At 37.6% G+C, this 22,406-nt stretch overlaps 1 protein-coding gene across 1 annotated transcript in view; it reads right to left on the bottom strand.

Annotated features, from left to right (window-relative positions):
* Nucleotides 1-22,406, bottom strand: part of LOC130232528 (phospholipid-transporting ATPase ABCA1-like) — a 182,828-nt gene that overhangs the window by 71,472 nt on the left and 88,950 nt on the right. The window contains 4 exon segments of the mRNA XM_056462478.1: nt 2,818-3,022; nt 7,808-8,029; nt 19,451-19,558; nt 19,560-19,674. Coding sequence (XP_056318453.1) covers nt 2,818-3,022; nt 7,808-8,029; nt 19,451-19,558; nt 19,560-19,674 — 650 coding nt within the window.

The following is a 22,406-nucleotide window of genomic DNA, read 5'->3' as shown; positions in this document are numbered from 1 at the left end:
ATGCTAGCATGCATCCGTAGCTCCGCTCACGCCCTGCCTCTTTGCACATTTTCGGTTACCTTCAGTCGATGCATACAAAATGGAAACGATTGGCCACGCCCTCTTGTAACTCTTCAGAAACATATGGGGGACGTCACGAATACTACGTTCAATTCTTTAGTCTATGGTTTTAACATCTAAAAAGATATCTCTGAAGATGACATAGACATTACCAGTTGCTTAATGTAAAAATAATCCTTTATATAGCGTATCGTGAGTCCCCTTTTGATTACAGTGGCTTTACATTTCTATTATTGTCATTTGAGTTCAGCATAATCCTACATCACTCTCTCTTTACCACTGCATTACTGAGCCGTAATATCAGACGCTTTATATTCAGCATTAAAACCTCAGGGAAATTGTGTCTCGCGTTTAAAGAGAAGGATTGATTTTCCTTTCAGTCTTTGTGGGAAAAAGCACAGATCAAAATGAACCAGGTTATGTTCCGTTCAGTAAGATGTAAAAACATCTTCTGCTCACTAATGCTGCACGTTTTTTGGTCATAAATAAAATTAAAACTGTGGCGAAAAATTCAGCATATAAAATATATCAAAGTGCAAAACTGTTATTTTAAATTGTGACAAAACTTCATGTTATTATGAGATTAAAAACTCGTTATTATGACATATTATCTTGCTTTTTCGAGATGTTAATTTGTTAAAATGACATAATATCTTCTTATTTCCACATAACTCAGTATTTCAACATAATATCTTGCTATTTTGACATAACTCGTTATTTTACCATAAAAAAAATTATAAAAAAATAAAAAAAACGCTAATATGACATAAAATCTAATCATAATATCTAATAACTCATTATTAAGACCACCTGACTCATTTTTGAGACATAACTCATGATTATGAAATAATATCTCATTATTTTGACATAACTCGGTATTACAACATACTATCTCATTATTTCGACATAACTGTTTATTTTGCCATAAAAATCGTTATTATGACAAAAAAATCTAATAATAATAATATCTAATAACTCATTATTAAGACAATGTCTTACTTTAACATAACTCGTTATTGAGACATATCTCATGATTATGAAATAATCTCAATATTTTGAGAATAACTCATTATTACAACATAATATCTTATGTTATGCTATTATTAAGACATAATTTCTCGTTTTTTCAACATAACTCAAAATTATGAAATAACTCAGTATTATGACGGATCTTGTTATTTCGCTTAAATCAATATTTTGAGATAATAACTTAGACATAAATGATAGACATAACTCATTATTAGGGCCAGACCAAACCAGCAGACATTTTTTTGCTATTTCTGCGCAGAATTGTGTTAAAAATCTGCGGATTTCTGCTGAATTCGTTTGGTAGTATCATAACTAAAACCTTATATATGAAATAAAAAGTGATACATTTTTAACTTTTATTTAATGTTTTCAATGCAAATCCAATTAGATCGACTTTTATTAGTAAACAAAGCAAGTCTCTCATATAATATATCAACTAAACAGAAAATATTACTGTACAAACTGTATTGTACATAAATCAGATGAACGTTTTCATATTAGTCAATAATATTATTGAAATAAATGTAAAAACTGAATAAATATAAATTTACACAAGTAAATAAACAGAATCAATGATGGGCTAAAAATCAGTGGAATTCTGTGCGCATGATTCCGTGTGGGCCAACTCATTATTACGAGATAATAGCTTGTTATCTAGAAAATAACTCCTTATTACTATATAAAATCTCGTTACGTCAACATAACTTGTTATTAAGGCATAATATCTTGTTATGTCAACATAAATGGTTATTACAACGTAACTTGTTATTTTGCAATAATAATTCGCTATTGCGGCATAATATATCGTTTTGCTTATCACTGTTAACAACAATGTAATATCCCATTGTTTCTGCATTACTCGTCATTCAGACATAATATCTTATCTCCACATAACTCGTTATTAAGACAAAACTCAATATTACAACATAATATCTCATTATTTTGACACACATCGTTATAAAGACAAAACTCATTACGACATACTATCTCAATGTTTCTATACAACTCGTTATTAAGACATAGTATTTCGTTATTTCAACATAACTCTTTGGTTCGACAACTCATTATTTTGCAATAGAATCTCAGTATTACAACATATGTTAATATTTCAACATTAAGACAATATCTTATCTCGACATAACTCGTTATTCAGACAAAACTCATTATTACGAAATAATATCTAGTTATTTCAACGTAACTCATTGGTTCGACAACTCATTATTTTGCAATAATAACTCGTTATTACAACATATCTCAATATTTTGACATTAAGAAATATCTTGTGATCTCGACATAACTCGTTAACACAAAACTATTTATGACATAATATCTTAATATTTTGACATAACTCGTTATTACGAAATAATATATCGTTATTTCGACAAAACTCTTAAGACATATTTTGTTTTTTGACAATAACTAATTATTACGAAATAATATCTCATTACTTTGACAATAACCTATTATCACAACATCTCATTATTTTGACAACTCGTTATTACAAAATAATATCTCGCTATTTCGACAAAACTCAATCAATAATCAATATCAATATTGTTTTTTGACAATAACTATTTATAATGAAATAATATCTCATTATTCCGACATAATTTGACAATAATCCATTATTACGGCATGATAGCTCATTATTTTAAAAATATATTACAACGTATCACTTATGTCAACATCACTTATGTCAAAAAAGGTGTGAGTTGGTATTTTGAGCACCTGGATAGACATTCTCGATGTACCAGGTGAGGGTCCAGTATATGAGTGCGTCAAACAGCATCATGAAGATGGAGACGATGAAGGAGTATCTGTCGTTGTCCTGCGGGCTGCTGCGGATGTTGCTCCACTGGATCCCCACGCCCTGAGCTTCATAAGTGGAGAAATTCTCACAGCCGTATCCGAACGCCACACACGACAGCAGACTCTACACACACACACACACACACACACACACACACACACACACACTGCTTCAGTCTCTTCATTTCACACTCTCAGGATTCAATGTGCTGCTTGCAAATTTTATTTTTTTTATTTATTTTTTTTTTTAAACTAAAAATTTTTTTCTAGCAGTTTTTAAGTGAAAATTGGATCCAAGTAAATTATATACTACATTTTATGAATATTATTTTATGCATTTATGTATGACTGATAGCCCCGGCCTAAAATGACTGATAGCCCTGCCCTAAATGACTGATTGAGCCGTCCGAAATGACTGATAGCCCCGCCCTAAACGACTGATAGCCCCACTCTAAATTACTGATAGCTCCACCCTAAATGACTGATAGCTCCACCCTAAACGACTGATAGCCCCGCCCTAATTACTGATAGCCCCACTCTAAATGACTGATAGCTCCGCCCTAAATGACTGATAGCCCCACCCTAAATGACTGATAACTCCGCCCTAAACGACTGGTAGCCTGCCCTAAATTACTTATAGACCTGCCCTAAAAGACTGATAGCCCTACTCTGAATTACTGACAGCTCCACCCTCAATGACTGATAACTCCACCCTAATCGACTGATAGCCCCGCCCTAATTACTGATAGCCCCACTCTAAATTACTGATAGCTCCACCCTAAATGACTGATAGCCCCGCCCTAATTACTGATAGCCCCACTCTAAATGACTGATAACTCCGCCCTAAACGACTGGTAGCCTGCCCTAAATTACTTATAGACCTGCCCTAAAAGACTGATAGCCCTACTCTGAATTACTGATAGCTCCACCCTAAATGACTGATAACTCCACCCTAAGCGACTGATAGCCCCGCCCTAATTACTTATAGCCCCACTCTAAATGACTGATAGCCCCACCCTAAATGACTGATAGCCCCACCCTAAATGACTGATAACTCCGCCCTAAATGACTGATAGCCCCGCCCTAATTACTTATAGCCCCACTCTAAATGACTGATAGCCCCACCCTAAATGACTGATAGCCCCACCCTAAATGACTGATAACTCCGCCCTAAACGACTGATAGTCCCGCCCTTAATTACTTATAGCCCTACTCTAAATTACCGATAGCTCCACCCTAAATGACTGATAGCTCCACCTTAAACGACTGATAGCCCTGTCCTAAATGATGATAGCCTTACACACACACACTCTCTCACACACCCATATAGACACACACATACACACGCACAGACACACACACACACTCTCTCTCACACAAATACACTATCACACACATTCTACTCTATCACACACATGCACACACACGCACACACACACACTGCTGAATAGAGTGAATCTGTGAGATAAAGGTCAGTCTGATTGGTCACAATGACAGAAGTGCAGCTGTAAGTCGTTTGCTTTCTCTCTCTCTCTCTCTCTCCTCCTGAAAGTTCATCTGTGCTCCCCCATCGCTCTCACTAATGCTCCTGAAGGAGATCTCAATCTCTGCTGGAGAAAACTCTTCATTCTCTGAGGCTTTAAATCAACATACAGCGCAAATAACAGCTCCTGCTCTTTCTGTTCCTTCCACTGCCTCTCGTCTCCTTCTCTTCGTCTCTCTATGAGAATTTCTGGAAATTATTTGGAGCTTACAAATGCCCTATGCCAGTGTTTGACTCTCCTAAACCTAAAACAATACACTGGTAGATGTTTAAAGTTGGTGTGAAATTAAATGTCCTCTTCTTATTGTTATAGGTGTATAGCAGTGCTCGTCATAAATGATTTATAATTATTTTGTACAAACGTAATTGCTCTGAGAATCTTTAATCATATACCTTAACCTTCTCTCCTGCCTCAAAACGCCTTTATTTACTTCTGGTCACATGGAATGTCTTTAGGGTGGGGCAATCAGTCATTTAGGGCGGGGCTTTCAGTCCTATTGGGTGATGTTGTCTGTCAATTAAGGCAGGGCTATCAGTGATTTAGGGCAGTGGTTCTCAAACTTTTAAACCCGCGACCCCCATTGTAAGATCGTCAAGAACTTGCGACCCCCCACTACCAAAGCATATACAAACAATAAAAATAGCTTTTTTTTAAGCTGTTCACAATATTTTAACTATATTAACTATAGATTACAGGGCTCGAAATTAACATTTTTGCTTGGTAACACTGGTGCTTCTAACTTTAAAAATGTAGGCGACCAGCCAAAATTTAGTGGCTCCCACCAATTATCGCACTGTTACTACAAGTTTTATAAACAGATTTATTGCATTTGAAAATCAACACTAATCAAAACTAACAAGCAAAAAAATAAATATGCATGCGTGAGGAAAATATGTCTTAATGAAATCCCGTTATCACAAGAAAAGACATTTTATAGCATAATTGAGTGACCAAAAGATACACGGACGGATATCCCAAAATATATCCCACAGACTTTACAGTGAATGCTAGTTATTTTCATAGCAGACTTGAAGCCAATGGAGGTCTTTTATCCACTCTTCAATAAGTATAGCTGGTGGATTAACATTCAGCACATGATCAGTAATCAGATGTGCCAATATTTGTAGCTTTAGGTGTTTCTAAGACAAAATCTGTCAGTGTTGTTTTCATTCTCTCATCTTCAGCGCTTTACATTTTCGCGGTTGTAGCTCCTGTCATCTGAAGACAGGAGGCGTTGACTGAGTGATTGACAGCTGATTTTAACCAATCATTCGTGTTCAGTTCTTAGAGCAGTGGGCCAATAGGAAAAGCGCGAAGGCGGGGCAAGCATTGAAGGCTTTGTTTACTGCGGCAAGTTGACATGACAACAGTTTTTAACTGTTCCTGAGCGCTGCGTTCCAAGTACAAAGATGCATTCTGCCTGAACGTGTCCTAAATACTTTATGAATTTATCAGTGATATCTTTTTAAAAATCTGAAAATATTAGCTTTCACTTCAATACTGAAAAATATTTATTATAATCACTGAAAATTACACAATTTTTAAATAACTCTCGCGACCCCTTGAAATTATTCTGCGACCCCCGCAGGGGTCGCGACCCCCAGTTTGGGAACCACTGATTTAGGGCGTGGCCATGAGTCATTTGAAGCAGTGCTATCAGTAATCTAGGATGGGGCTATCAGTCATTTAGGGTGGGGCTATTAGTCACTTGGGGTGGGCTATCAGTCATTTAGGTCAGGGCTACGAGTCATTCAGGGCGGGACCTTCAGTCCTTTAGGTCGGGGCTATCAGTCATTTAGGGCGGGGCTATCAGTCATTTAGGGCAGGGCTATCAGTAATTTAGGGCAGGGCTATCAGTCATTTAGGGCAGGGCTATCAGTCATTTAGGGCGGGGCTATCAGTCTTTTAGGGCAGGGCTATCAGTCATTTAGGCCAGGGCTATCAGTCATTTAGGGAGAGACTATAATCCTTTAGGGCAGGACTATCAGTCACTCAAGGTGGGTTTATCAGACTTTTAGGGTGTGGCTATAAGTCATTTAGGACAGGACTATCAGTTATTTATGTTGGGGCTATCATTCATTATGGGCGGGACTATTAGTCATTTAGGGCAAGACTATAAGTCATTTAGGGCGGGGCTATCAGTCATTTAGGGCATGGCTATCAGTCCTTTAGGGCGGGGCTATCAGTAATTTAGGGCGGCGCTATGACTCATTTAGAGTGGGGCTATCAGTCATTTAGGGCAAGGCTATAAGTCATTTAGGGCGGGGCTATCAGTCATTTAGGGCAGGGCTATCAGTAATTTAGGGCAGGGCTATCAGTCATTTAGGGCAGGGCTATCAGTCATTTAGGGCGGGGCTATCAGTCTTTTAGGGCAGGGCTATCAGTCATTTAGGGCAGGGCTATCAGTCATTTAGGGAGAGACTATAATCCTTTAGGGCAGGACTATCAGTCACTCAAGGTGGGTTTATCAGACTTTTAGGGTGTGGCTATAAGTCATTTAGGACAGGACTATCAGTTATTTATGTTGGGGCTATCATTCATTATGGGCGGGACTATTAGTCATTTAGGGCAAGACTATAAGTCATTTAGGGCGGGGCTATCAGTCATTTAGGGCATGGCTATCAGTCCTTTAGGGCGGGGCTATCAGTAATTTAGGGCGGCGCTATGACTCATTTAGAGTGGGGCTATCAGTCATTTAGGGCAAGGCTATAAGTCATTTAGGGCGGGGCTATCAGTCATTTAGGGCATGGGTATCAGTCATTTAGGGCGGGGCTATCAGTCATTTAGGGCGGGTCTATGACTCATTTAGGGCAGGGCTAACAGTCATTTAGGGCGGGGCTATCAGTCATTTAGGGCAAGGCTATAAGTCATTTAGGGCGGGGCTATCAGTCATTTAGGGCATGGGTATCAGTCATTTAGGGCAGGGCTAACAGTCATTTAGGGCGGGGCTTCCAATCATTTGTTGCAAAAACAACTTTTTTTTGAAGCTCTACAAGCGCACATTTAATCAAGTGGTGCATGGATGTCATCAAATCCCAGAAGAACATGTTGAGGGTTCCTTTATTTTATTTTGTATAATTACGTATAATTTTTTATATTTGTATAATGAAGTTGTATTCAATCAATCAATCAATAAAGTAAGAAGTGGGATAAAAATAACTCCTTTCACACGGCAGATACGCTATAAGATTACTAGAATCTCTTTCTCGGTATTTTAAAAAATAAACTCTGTAAATTCTCATTTCGGAGAACAGCACATATTGTAGGGTTCTGACGTCGCCCCTGCATCACTCTATAATATAATTAGTACACCTCTGCTTCTCCCTGCTCTTCATCATCTGCTGGTTTCAGGCATGATTTCTCACCGTTGCGATTTTGGCGCCGAATCCCAGCACATCCCTCCAGGCGTAGCAGAGCACATGCGGCAGGTAGAGCAGGAAGTACAGAAGGCCCCCACAGGCGGCAGCCAGATTCGCCCGAGAGAAAAACACACTGATGAAAAAGCACTGCATGACCGTGGCCAGGCAGAAGACCAGCAGGAACACAAAGATCACCGAAGGGTCACTGTATCGCAGAACCTTTCCATACTGAGAGAGAGAAAGACATGTAAAAAACACACTTGCTGAGACATCTGATGGACCAGGAGCGGGAAGACTTCCAGAAATAACCCCGTGACGGCTCTTTAAAGGAATAGTTCATCCACAATTATTAATTAGCACATAGCTTACTCACCCTCAAGCCATCCACAGTGTGTGGTACTTTTTTGGTAACAGTTTAGGTCACAATTCCTGCTATTAACTACCGGCTTATTACACTGAAAAAGTAATTATTCATTGGATTTACTCAATTTTTTATGGTAAGTGGTGGTGTTGGATAGCGAATATTATTTTGAAGCTTCCAAAAATACATAAATCTATCGTAAAACTAACCCAAACACCAAGGGGTTAACACATCTCTTATGAAGAAGACACTTGTATACATGACAATCAAAAGTCTTCATTACTAATCGACAGCTCACTAAGTGTTAAATAATCATCACTCGAGTGCTTGAATTCATTCCTCAAGTGGACTATATTAGTGGACTAACGTAGGGAATAGTGAATGAGGGTATAGGGATGACTGATGTAAGACGTGTGACATAAAACGCGTTCGTAGCAGAAACTCAGGAACACATTACATAGAAGTTGCATCCCAAATAACACACTATAAACTATCCACTTATACACTCAAGCTTGTTGTCTAGAGTTTAGTGTCCTCCGAAATGGACCACTAGCGTTTTTTTACCAAACAGAAACTCAAATCATTTCCCAGGCAACTTTTAACGGTTGCCAAATTAGGGATATAAATGACCAAAATAGATAAAGACGTCTTATAAAGATTGATGACTGTGTAGAAAATCCCAATAATGCAATGTGAGATTTTGCACGACGAATGCATTTCTGCATCTGACCACTAGATGGGGTCTAAAGCACAATTTCTATCAGTATATAGTTTCAAATAAAATATTATCTAATTAGGGAATAGAGAATGAGGGTATATGAGTGACTGATGCGTTCGTAGCAGAAACTCGGGAACACATTCCATACAAGTTGCATCCTAAATGACTATAAATAAAGTTTAAAGTTAACCAAACAGAAACTCAATTTCCCAGGCAACATTTAAAATGGCAAATTATCCCCACCATGTTTGGGTTACTTTGACCATGTATTTATGCACTTTTTGGAAGCTTCAAAATAACAGTCACTATCCAACATTATTACACACAATGGAAGAGCCAGGATAAAGTTTAAAACTACACCGAATGTGTCCATCCGACAGAAAAAAGTCCAACCCGAGCTCATTCTGAAAACGTACCCCTATATACATTTCTGGAGACCGCCAAATACCTCCCAGGAGCTACATTATTTGCAGTGTTTGTTTTTTCGCTGTATGCTTTTTCAGATCTCACATATCTCTCGCGAGTGTCATTTGCGCCCGCTGTTCTCACCTAAATCCACCAGAGGCCGCTGTCGAATGACTGACTGACTGACTGTCTCACTGACCGATCGACTGACCCACCCTCCTCCTTCTGTAAACCCAACCAATAATGTTTTCAAAAGCACTGATTGACCCACCCACCCACTTTCCTATACCCAACCGACAGTGTTTAAAAAGCAATCCAGAAAAAGAAAAGCCCTCGCCTGATTTTAACCATGTTTTCAGATTTTACCACATTCTCCCCTGCTGAAAAAACAGCTTAAACCAGCCTAGGCTGGTTGGCTGGTTTTAGCTGGTCAACCAGCCTGGTTTTAGAGGGGTTTTGGCCACTTCCAGGCTGGTTTCCAGCCACTTCCAGCCTGGTCTTAGCTGGTCAGGCTGGAAAATGTCTTGAGCAAAAACTTTGACCAGCCTGGTTTAAGCTGGACACAGTTGGTTTTGGCTGGGCTCCCAGCCTGGTTGGGCTGGTCAAGCTGGTTTTAGCTGGTGATCTTCCAGCCTGACCAGCTAAGACCAGGCGGGAAATAGCTGGAAACCAGCCTGGAAATGGCCAAAACCCCTCTAAAACCAGGCTGGTCAACCAGCTAAAACCAGCTAACCAGCCTAGGTTGGTTTAAGCTGGTATTTTCAGCAGGGTCACCCTGTTATTTACTTGCGTATTTTATCTTTTGCCTTTTGTTTTTGTCTTACCTGCTTTCTGGAACCATTCTTCGCTGGACTGGACGTCTTTGCGTCTCAAGTTTGCCAACGTACATGGCGAGCTAAAGGGACAAACTGGTAACAGCGAGAAAGCCATACACACAGAGGTTATCGGTCAGCTGGTAAAGCGAGAAAAGAAATGGCATCATACTGTCCTGTATCATTCGTTTTAAAGACGACAACCAGCCATACGTACTTCTGGCTACGTAATTCACGATCTCCAAAAATGTATATAGGGCTACGTCTTCAGAATGAGCCTATGTTGAAAAAGTCATTTACAGCAAAGATGGCTTGAGGGTGCTGCAAATTATGAGGTAATTTTCATTTATTGGGTGAACTATTCCATCAAAGAACAACTCCATGGATGCAACCTGAAAATTATCAAGCACAATAACAGGCACTGGACTGAAAGAGAAAGAATTGCATCTGTCAAGAGCAGCGGCAGAGAGAGAGGGAGCTGATTAAAAGCAGATCTGTAATTGTAGAAATGGCAAACGTCAGGCTCTGGTGGGTCGAGGTGAACAAATCATGTGTGCAGTTGAATATTGAGGCCTGATCTCATGTTCTCGAACCCACACAGAGACACTGAGCTCACCGCAAAACCACACATTCACAAACACTGCACCATCTGATCCTGGACCAGCCTTACAAGCAGTGGTTGCCTATAGGATTATATATTGCCATTGTTAATTTCAGGATGAAGTGCTTCAGAAATCACTCTTCAGTAACATATCTTGCATTACTGTGTTAGTAAACTTAAGAGAACCAGTGAGAATTTGGCTTTGGTAGCAATTCTGGATTGTTGGAAGACCAAATGTGCAACAAAGCCACTGAGATATTATGCAGACATCGTTTGGGGTTATATATGACAATATTTGTGATGGTAAAAAAATATATTGCTTAGGCTATATGGGTAAAAAAGGTTGAAAACCACTGGTGAACAATGTGTTGTGGAAAATTAATGCTTGTATCATTGGTCTAGCTGCTATAGCATCCTCTTATATCTGGTTATGCAAGTAAGAAATCGCCAATCTCCTTAAATCTTGAAGTATCTCAAACATTTATGCAAGGTAAGCTCTCTGATCTTGTACAGATCAGATCTCGGATGCAGAGTTAGACCGCAGTGTTTGTGAATGGCAGTAAATCAGCATTAATCACCTTGAGAATGAGCGTGAGGAGTGCGGCGCTGACGGCGAGGGGTAAAGTGCTGCTGATGGCCCAGCTCAGCCAGTAGGTGGAGCTCTTCAATCCCATCATCCTCACAGTCTCCTTCAGACGCACCTCTTTCTCCTGAACCACACCCTTGACTATCAGCGCAACCGAGAAGATCCACGCGAGCGTCATATATAAGGGCAGGGAGCGCGTCAGAGAGCGCAGAAACCTACACACGCACAATAAAACAAGCATGAGGACGCCAGCCATGCTATCGTTAGCTCTAGTCTAATGCACTTAACCAAGTCTTCATCATTTGCAACTACATGCAAAAGTACAAATGAAATCAAAACTAACCATATTGATTTCGTTAGCTCACATTGCTAGTTTTGTGGGCGAACAATTAATCTGTGCATGCCATTAGGAATGCTATTACATTACCACAATACTTTCCAATTTTCCAATACTCAACATCCACATAACTGAGCAGACTGCCCAAAAACAACAACAGGTTTTCTTTAAATCATTTCACCTGGACACCAGAGAATATCTGTCACTGAAACCCTCCGGCTGGCAAAAGTCGCCTCGAGATCATCTCTGCTCTTTTTGACTGGATCTGTCTGCAGTCTAAATCACTAGCTACTTTTGTCCATCGGGCATCACATGAACTTCAACCTGCTGTCTTGAGATGTACACTGCCTGTAGATCCTTCAGGGCAACTCGGAGGCAAAAGGAGCCTCAGACACATCAACCGATCCCTGGTGTACCTCAGGGTTCGGTACGTGGCCCGCTTCTCTTCTTGATTTACACAACATAGCTTGAGAAAAATCATCCTGGCACATACATTTTCCTGCACTGCTACTGCTCAGCCTGACAACCTCACAGCAGATGCACAGATCTTGACTTGTCTAGTAGACGTGTCAACACCATAGTACCTATGTAGACTCATATTTATAAGTCTTCCCTCCAGAAGTCGGCTGTCAGAGAGAATCGCCTCACGGTATAAAAACAGAGGCAAAAGATCCCCCAATTTCATTGTCACCTTAACTTTGGAAGGGTCTTTCTTTTTCTATCCTAACAGATTCTGTGCAGTACATTCAGTCGAAACTATTATATTTATTCAAATGTTTTCCAAATGATGTTGAACAGATTCAGGAATTTTTCACTGTGTTTCCTATAATAGTTTTTCTTCTGGAGAAAGTCTGATTTGTTTTATTTTGGTTAGAATAAAAGCAGCTCTTAATTTTTTTAAAACCATTTTAGAGTCATTTATTATTATTTTTTTAATAATATTTTATTAAGCAGATGCTTGAATTAAAGTAAGTACATGACATGCGATCTGCATAGTATAATCTTCTGGTTTTGAACATACAGGATAATACTGAAATACAGTTGTGTATTCAACCACATATACAAAGAAGGTAAAGTCTCGACAAAAGAAATCACAGGGTTCCACTTTTTCTAAAATAAACTGGCGCTAATGGAGTATTTAATTTTTCTCAAATGTAAAAAAGACATTAGGTCTTTGAACCAGGAAAAATCCACTTCCAATTTAGCAATATTTGCCTTCTGGCTAACAATTAGGCGAACTCAATAATTTCGATATGCCGCTTACTACATAAACCGTCAGTAATAGGTTTCACAGAAATATTATGGCCCGTTTCCATTGAGTGGTATGGTTTGGTATGCTCTCATGGCCTTTCCACTGTCAAAAGGTACCTAAAAGCAAACCATACTGTACCTCTTTGCAAAGGGTACCTAGCACGACAAAAGAGTACCAAATGGCGGAGCTAGACATGCAGTGGAAAGCTATTGGTTTACAGAGAAAACAAAGGAACCGCCATTTTTAAATACACAGCTGAGACATTACATCGTAACACTATATGCATATATAAACGAGACATGGTCGACCCGAACACAAACAAACCTTGTTGTTGTTTTGATGAACAGCCACAAAGTCAAGAAGAACTAAATCTGCCGTGTCCTGTTTTTGTTTTACGAGGCCGTCTAAAAGTGCGAGCGGTTTCACTTTCTCCAGAGAGCTCACGAGCGCTCGTTGTGCATCTATATTTGAAATGACGAGGTTCTTGAGCTGATGATAATAATGTGCACACGATTATTGAAGTGCTTCTGACATCACATCCTTTCAGAAACGGACAAACGATAGAGTGAAAAAACAAAGGAAAAGCCGGAAAAAACAAAGCAGCAAATGATTCTTACAGCAACCTAAAAGATGAACAAACTGCCATGTTGAACTATTGTCATCAACTACTGTACTATTATGAATCAGAATGAGATAACTACTCTCTAACAGAGGTTACATGTGCTGCTGAAGATTACAGACACAGATGAGAGGTTTGCACTGACTCTGGGCTATATTGCGTGTTGTTTTTGAACCCAATTAAGGACTAAATGTCTGTTGTGTGTAGTTTATCTGTAATTGGTAACATATCGGAGACTGTAAGGGTCTGTATGTGATCATATATGTTGCATTTATTTTATGTAATCGCAGACGTAACAGTAGGCAGCAGTTATAATCAGATCCTGTTCATAGAAAGGTTAGTGATGAACATTTATACACAAGAATTTATGTGTATAAAGCATCTGTTTTGTGAGAAGAAGTGCTTTTCATATGATATGTGAATGACCTGTACAGCTTTACTTTGAGCGAGATTTCCTCGAGTGCGAATGACATCGACTGAAACTTTCTGTCGTACACCACGCCCACCAAAACGGTACCCTTGGTACCCTTTAGGCCAGGGGTCACCAAACTTGTTCCTGGAGGGCCGGTGTCCTTCAGATTTTAGCTCCAACCCTAATCAAACACACCTGAACAAGCTAATTAAGGTCATACTAGGTATACTTGAAACATCCAGGCAGCTGGGTTGAGGCAAGTTGGAGCTAAACCCTGCAGGGACACCGGCCCTCCAGGACCTAGAATGCTGACCCCTGCTTTAGGCAATGGAAACGCAAGCCTGATAAAGGTGACCCTTACCGACCTGTACTGTACCAATTAGTGGAAATGGGCCAATAGGAGCACTAGACAGTGTGTCAAAAAAAAGAGACCAGAGGAATTTAATTTAGAGCAGGTGTAAAATGTATGCATGGTCTGCCAGGGACACAGAGTTGCCAACACTTCCCAAAAAACATTCCAACTTAGATGGCATCTATGCTTATGTTAGTCTGTTTCTCCTTATCCCGAAGTCTCTATAATCCTGGACCAGGCCGTATCCTGAGCAGATGCTGCCGCGATCATGGAGGAGTGGAGAGTTTGAGACTGATTCCTGAAAGACACCCAGTGACAGACGAGTCTCTGCACTGATCCCGTAGGCCATCCTGAACACCCGCCAGTGACCTACTCACACCGGCAGCTTCTCAACAATGGACATCCAGCGTTCTCCAGCGTCTAAACTGCAGCTCTGCACAACTGAGCCTGGTTTCTCTCGAGGTTTATTCCTTCACTTTTGTCAATTGGTGAAGTTTGTTCCTCGCCACTGGTTTGCTTGGTTTAGGACTAGTGGAGCTGAGCAAAGACGGATTTGCTCTTCAGTGTCTGGACTTTCAGCAGTGAAAATGAAACCACACTGAACTTCAACTCTGAAAACCGGACTGGCACAGTTCCAATTTACTAGAACTTCTATGTGAAGCTGCTTTGACACAATCTACATTGTAAAAGCGCTACAGAAATAAAGATGAATTGAATAGAGCATCTATAACATCAGTCGTCTGCTGTTAAAGAACGTGTTTGTAGTTTCGCTTTGGTGTAGTGGATCCTATGAACAACTTTGAACTGAACAAGAGTCAAACGAGCACAGACACAAGTAGAGCTAGTTTTAGCTGGAATATTATTCTGCAGCTCCTCATCGAATTTCCAAGCCTAGCTCTTCCTCCCAAGTATCTTTATGTGGAGAAAGAGGAGGGACATATACAGAACGAAGCAGGCCATAGATGGAAGCAATGCGGTTCTGAGAATTACTACTAAATGCATTAATGTAGGCTCAACAAATAGTGCCAGAAAACCGCTTTACTAACCTAAGATAGCCAAAATGTTTTATACATGCATTTTGAATGACAATCTCTCGGCAATCCTTACAACTGTTGGATTAATCTACAAGTTATTAATCCACGGGTCACATGCATTACGAACCATAGGTTGTGATCTGAACGTGACACATCTATATTAACTGTATACCTCCAGAGCAACTCAAGTCTATTCAATAAAAGTGTCTGCCAAAGAGCTTAACTGTGAACGCATCCCAGATTCCCAAGTGTTCAGACGCCACCACTGCTGCTAAATCCATGCCTGGCACAACTCCATCAGCTCAATCCACTGAGGCTTTTAATCAATTAAACTGCGTTAAAAATGGTCAGTTCATCTCAAAAAGGGGAGTAATGCGTTTAATAAATGCCCAGTCATGCAATTAAGAAAAATCTCCCATCAATTTACACCACACAGCTACGTTTTAAGTTCTACACTCATCTGCTCATTCGACCCATTTTCACCATGGAAACGATGAGGCGGGAAAGAGTTTCGGACGGTAAAAGGCTGAGGAGGTTGAATAATTACACCGCTGATTATAAGGACTCCTCTAATGGCTCTATAACAGGCCAGCTGTCATTCCCGGCTTCATCTTGGAGAGGAACAAATTTAACCTGCTTTGCAAGACTCTGAAATGTATCACTGCTGAGAAAAGCTGCTTCTGCTACTGGCTTGTGGTGTTAGCACGCTAGTTTCAAACAAGGCTACTTATCTGTTCTCTATTGTCTGTTTTCTGTAAATAATGTACATTAAAATAAATCAGCTTTGGTTAATACTAGCCCTGGGCAAAGATTGAGCGATTGATTTTCTTTATGGCTTAGTCTCTTTATTAATCTGGGGTCACCACAGCGGAATGAACCGCCAACTATTCTAGCATTTGTTTTTTGCAGGGGATGGCCTTCCAGCTGCAACCCAGTACTGGGAAACATCTATATATGTATACATACATATACATATATACATATACATATATATACACATACATATATATATATATATATACATATACATATACATATACATATACACATACATATATACACATACACATACATACACATACATATATATATATATATATATATATATATATATATATATATATATATATATATATATATATATATATATATATATATATATATATATATATATATATATATATATATACATAAAACATGCATGTACACAAAACATAACGAATGAAATAAATGAACTTGAGGCTTTCTGGCTCTTCCTCAAAGTGAAGCTGCTTTCAAATAAGTTCAAACATCCACATGATTTCTAATTCATATTGATATTTAATATATTAAAAGATGGAAATTCCAGTTCTCTGACACTACTGGAACTCACTGGAAATTAGCTGAAAGGTGTGGTGGAAAGAGGACTGAAAAACAACTCAAAGTACCATTAATTGACAAAAAAATTCAGTGAAAGTAGAGAAAAAGTGAATAAGTTATAAACACTACTCAAAATCAGAGTGTAAGTCTCTTTATAAAAGTTCACTGTGATAAAATGATCGTAATTTCAATGGTAAAACACTAAAAACGCTGCAGTAAAATTTTAGTTTACAGAACATTTCATTAATATATACGGTAAATAATCGTAAATTGACTTTCTCCGAATTTCCTGCACGACACTTTTTATGCTTTTGATTAAAAAAAGTTATAACATAGAATAATAATAATAAAATATTAGATAAATAATATAAATGAACAAAGAAATGTATTTACTCATCTTAACCCATGTGCATAAAATAAATAAATAAATAAGTAAATAAAATTAAAGAAAAATGTTTAAATAAATCTTTAAATAATAACAACAACAACATTACAACAACAATAAAAAAAATTGAAATAAATAATAATAATAATAAAATGATAATAATGACAAATTTAAATTAAATAAATATTTTAATAATAATAATAATAATAATAATAATAAATGATAATAATATTGAATGAAAAATATATATATATATATATATATTTTTTTTTTTTTTGTATTTTTTTCATTCAATATTATTAGCATTAATATTATTATTATTAAAATATTTATTTATTTTGAATTTAAATATTTATTACATTTTAAATAAAAAAATAGATAAAAATAAATAAATAACAATAAAATAATAATGAATTAAAAATTATTAAATATTTAAAATTAAAAAATAATATGATAATAATAATAATGAATAAAAAAGAAAAAGAACAAAATATTTAAACAAACAAATAAATAAATAATAATACAATGATAATAATGACAAATTTAAAATAAATAAATATTTAAATCCTAATAATAATAATAATAATAATAAATAATATTGAATGAAAAAAAAAAATATATATATATATATATATATAATAAAAAATAACAATAAATGACAATAAAATATTAATAAATAAATAAATAAATAAATAAATATATATATATATATATATATATATATATATATATATATATATATATATATATATATATATATATATATATATATATATATATTTAAATAAATAATATGATAATAATAAAGGAAAAAACGTTCTAAACTACAGCTTTACACCACTGAAGACCCCCCATCCCCCCCCCCCCCCCCCCCCAAAAAAAACTGTGAATCCGCAAAGCCAGAAAACAGCAATAATAAAACACATTAAGTCTCTTTAGTAAACGGTCGGAGGCAGGCAGCGAGTGAAACGCAGGAGGTCGACTCTAAATCATCAACAATCTGATTCTGTGCATAACAAATCAGGATAATAACCCAATTTACAGGAATCAAAGTTCAACCCGTTTCTGCTTGATTTGCTGCAATTTTGGAATAATCATTTCCCTGTAATTATGATTATTATTTCCAGCGTGATCATGAGCATCAAAAACCACAAAAGCACTTTGACTCTATAAGCACGATCCCGTCCATAAAAACACCATTTCTGATGCCGTGAATACATTATTGAGCCTCTTTACTCGGTTTATCAGGATGATTTTAATTAATAAAGTCATTTCTTATGGATTGTGTTCAGAAATGCTCAAAATATAACAGATTTAGGCCATAATTCAGTGCACGTTGAGTTACTCTTACCGGCCACTTTATTAGGTACACCTTACTAGTACCAGGTTGGACCTCCTTTTGCCTTCAGAACTGCCTTAATCCTTCATGGCAGAGATTCATCAAGCTACTGGAAATATTCCTCAGAGATTTTGCTCCATATTGACATGATAGCATCACACAGTTGCTGCAGATTTGTCGGCTGCACATCCATGATGCCAATCATCCGTTCCACCACATCCCAAAGGTGCTCTATTGGATTGAGCTCTGGTGACTGTGGAGGCCATTTGAGTACAGTGAACTCATTGTCATGTTCAAGAAACCAGTCTGAGATGATTGGCGCCTTATGACATGGTGCGTTATCCTGCTGGAGGTAGCCATCAGAAGATGGAGACACTGTGGTCACGAATGCATGGACATGTTCAAAGTGTGCCAAGTGTGGCCTAAAGTGTACCAAGAAAAGGTAGACGTGTTGTGTGTTCAGAGATGCTCTTCTGCAGACCTCTGTAACGAGTGCTTATTTGAGTTACTGTTGCCTTTCTGTCAGCTGGAACCAGTCTGGCCATTCTCCTCTGACCTCTGGCATCAACAAGGCATTTGCGCCCACAGAACTGCCGCTCACTGGATATTTCCTCTTTGTCGGACCATTCTCTGTAAACCCTAGAGATGGTTGTGCGTGAAAATCCCAGTAGATCAGCAGTTTCTGAAATACTCAGAGCAGCCGGTCTGGCATCAACAACCATGTCACATTCAAAGTCACTTAAATCCCCTTTCTTCTCCATTCTGATGCTCAGTTTGAACTGCAGCAGATCGTCTTGACCATGTCTACATGCCTAAATGCATTGAGCTGCTGCCATGTGATTGGCTGATTAGACATTTGCTATACCTAATAAAGTGGCCGGTGAGTGTATTTTTCAATATTTAAAGGTATTATATTATTCAAGCTCTGATTTAATATCTAAGCTCTGATTTTTGGTAAAAGCTGATGAGTCTGTATTCCTGTTGGCTGCGCTCTGATTGGCTGATATTTGCTGCGCTCTGATTGGCTGATATTTGCTGTGTTCTATTTGGTTGAATGTTCGGCGACGACGCACTGACCTTCACCATGACTGAGATGATAGCGCAGGGAACCATCAGCAGAGTCATGTTTTCTGCAAACCAGCAGAAGCGAATGGTGGAGTTTGAGACGCCTGAAACCCGCAGCACCCTCCTTCAGCCGCCGTTCCTTCTCTAGAACCAGACCCTTGATGATCTCTGACACCGAATAGTTGAACGCCAGGACCAGAAACATGGGCAACATCGTACCGATGGCAGAAACAAAGCTGCAGGAGCGAGCAGAGCTGATCTCAGAACGGAGGAACATTCAACATTCACTAGCTGGAGTTTCTGATTCACAGGAGGAAACGAAAATAAATGAGTAAAAATAAAATAAAAAATTAAATTGAATAAAATAAATATAAAAATATTAACTAAAATAAAAATAAATTAAAAATAAAATAAATCAAATAAAAATGCAAAAAAATTAATTAAATTAAAATAAAATCAATTAATAAAAATTAAATTAAATAAATTTAATACAAATACAATAATAAATATTTAAATAAAATATTTAAATGAAATGAAATGAAATAAAATAAAATAAAATAAAATAAAATAAAATAAAATAAAATAAATAAAATAAAATAAAATAAAATAAAATAAAATAAAATAAAATTAAATTAAATAAAAAAGCCCTGCAATCACTGAAAAGTGTCTATACTATCTGAAACTCCTGGAAACAAATGTATCCCCGCCTGCCACACTGAGCAGTCCAGTTGCATTGAAGTGACAGCAACTCCCCTTTCATCTGATTGGCAGGAGAAGCAACTGTCAATCACAACTAGTGGACCAATGAGGACGCTGAAGCCGCCTGCGATTTAAATGAAACTCGAATTGCATCTTTTAGAAACACACGTGCAGAATGTGGGAAGAAGAGTGAAGGGAAAACAGCGCTTTGTTTGCAATAAGGAAAACTTTAAACTCAGGTTTCAGTTTTTAAACACATTTCATGTTTGATTCATCCTTATCATTTTTCAGTACGCGACCTCACTGTTTCATATTCTGCGTTTAGTTTACGATTTTGCACGTTATAATTGTACACGCGATGTCAATTTTTTTTATTCATGCTTATTATTTTTCAATCTGCGGCTGTGTATTTTGAGGCAGCAGCTAATTAGCATAAAGCAACAAAAACAGCAGATTCAGCTCATAACATAAAAGTGGTGATTTCAGCAAACTATAACAATAATCTGTGGGTTATTTTGAGCTGAAACTTCACACACACACTTATTTTAACTTATCTTACTTATTTTGACTTATTTTACATTTTGTAAAATGGAGCATAACAGGCCCCCCTTAAAGCTGATTATCAGTGTAGTCTTTGAAAATACTATAGTAATTAACAGTAAAGACTAAATTTACTGTTTTTGAACCATCCCATATGCTTTTCTTTAGCATTTTATAGATTATTTTCTCTCACAGTGACTCCACCCCAAGGCACAACCCTTGCTATAAAGCCCCGCCCCTTGAAAGGGGTTGGAGCAGCTAATTTGCATTTAAAGCAACGAAAACAGCAGATTTCCGCAGAAAGTAGTGATTTCAGCAAACTATAACAATAATCTGTGGGTTATTTTGAGCTAAAACTTCACACACACACACTTATTTTAAGAAACTTATTTTACATCTTGTAGAATGGGGCATAACGGGTCCCCTTAAAGCTGATTATCAGTGTAGTCTTTAAAAATACTATAGTAATTAACAGTAAAGACTAAATATACTGTTTTTGAACCATCCCATATGCTTTTCTTTAGCATTTTATGGATTATTTTCTTTAACATTGACTCCATCCCCATGCCACACCCCTTGCAATAAATACCCGCCCCTTGAAAGGGGTTGGAGCAGCAGCTAATTTGCATTTAAAGCGAAAAAACAACAAAAAAATGTCGATTTCAGCAAACTATAACAATAATCTGTGGGTTATTTTGAGCTGAAACTTCACACACACACACTTATTTTAAGAGACTTATTTTACATCTTGTAAAATGGGGCAGACAGGTCTCCTTAAAGCTGATTATCAGTGTAGTCTTTAAAAAAAACTGTAGTAATTACCGGTAAATACTAGATTTACTGTTTTTGAACCATCCCATATGCTTTTCTTTAGCATTTTATAGATTATTTTCTCTAACAGTGACTCCACCCCCATGCCACACCCCTTGCTATAAATACCCACCCCTTGAAAAGAGGGTGGAGCAACAGCTAATTTGCATTTAAAGCGACAAAAACAGCAGATTCAGTTCATAACAAAAAAAAGTGTCAATTTCAGCAAACTATAACAATAATCTGGGTTATTTTGAGCTAAAACTTCACACACACACACCATTATTTTAAGAAACTTATTTTACATCTTGTAAAATGGGGCATAACAGGTCCTCTTAAAGCTGATTATCAGTGTAGTCTTTGAAAATACTATAGTAATTAACAGTAAAGACTAAATATACTGTTTTTGAACCATCCCATATGCTTTTCTTTAGCATATTATGGATTATTTTCTCTAACATTGACTCCATCCCCATGCCACACCCCTTGCAATAAATACCCGCCCCTTGAAAGGGGTTGGAGCAGCAGCTAATTTGCATTTAAAGCGAAAAAACAACAAAAAAAAAGTGTCGATTTCAGCAAACTATAACAATAATCTGTGGGTTATTTTGAGCTGAAACTTCACACACACACTTATTTTAAGAAACTTATTTTACATCTTGTCAAATGGGGCAGACAGGTCTCCTTAAAGCTGATTATCAGTGTAGTCTTTAAAAAAAACTGTAGTAATTACCGGTAAATACTAGATTTACTGTTTTTGAACCATCCCATATGCTTTTCTTTAGCATTTTATAGATTATTTTCTCTCACAGTGACTCCACCCCAAGGCACACCCCTTGCTTTAAAGCCCCGCCCCTTGAAAGGGGTTGGAGCAGCAGCTAATTTGCATTTAAAGCAACGAAAACTGCAGATTTCAGCA

This window comes from Danio aesculapii, chromosome 7 (genome assembly GCF_903798145.1).
Source record: "Danio aesculapii chromosome 7, fDanAes4.1, whole genome shotgun sequence".
NCBI lineage: Eukaryota > Metazoa > Chordata > Actinopteri > Cypriniformes > Danionidae > Danio > Danio aesculapii.
The sequence above is the reverse complement of the archived record's forward strand: the minus strand, read 5'-3'. Positions and strand labels throughout refer to the sequence as shown.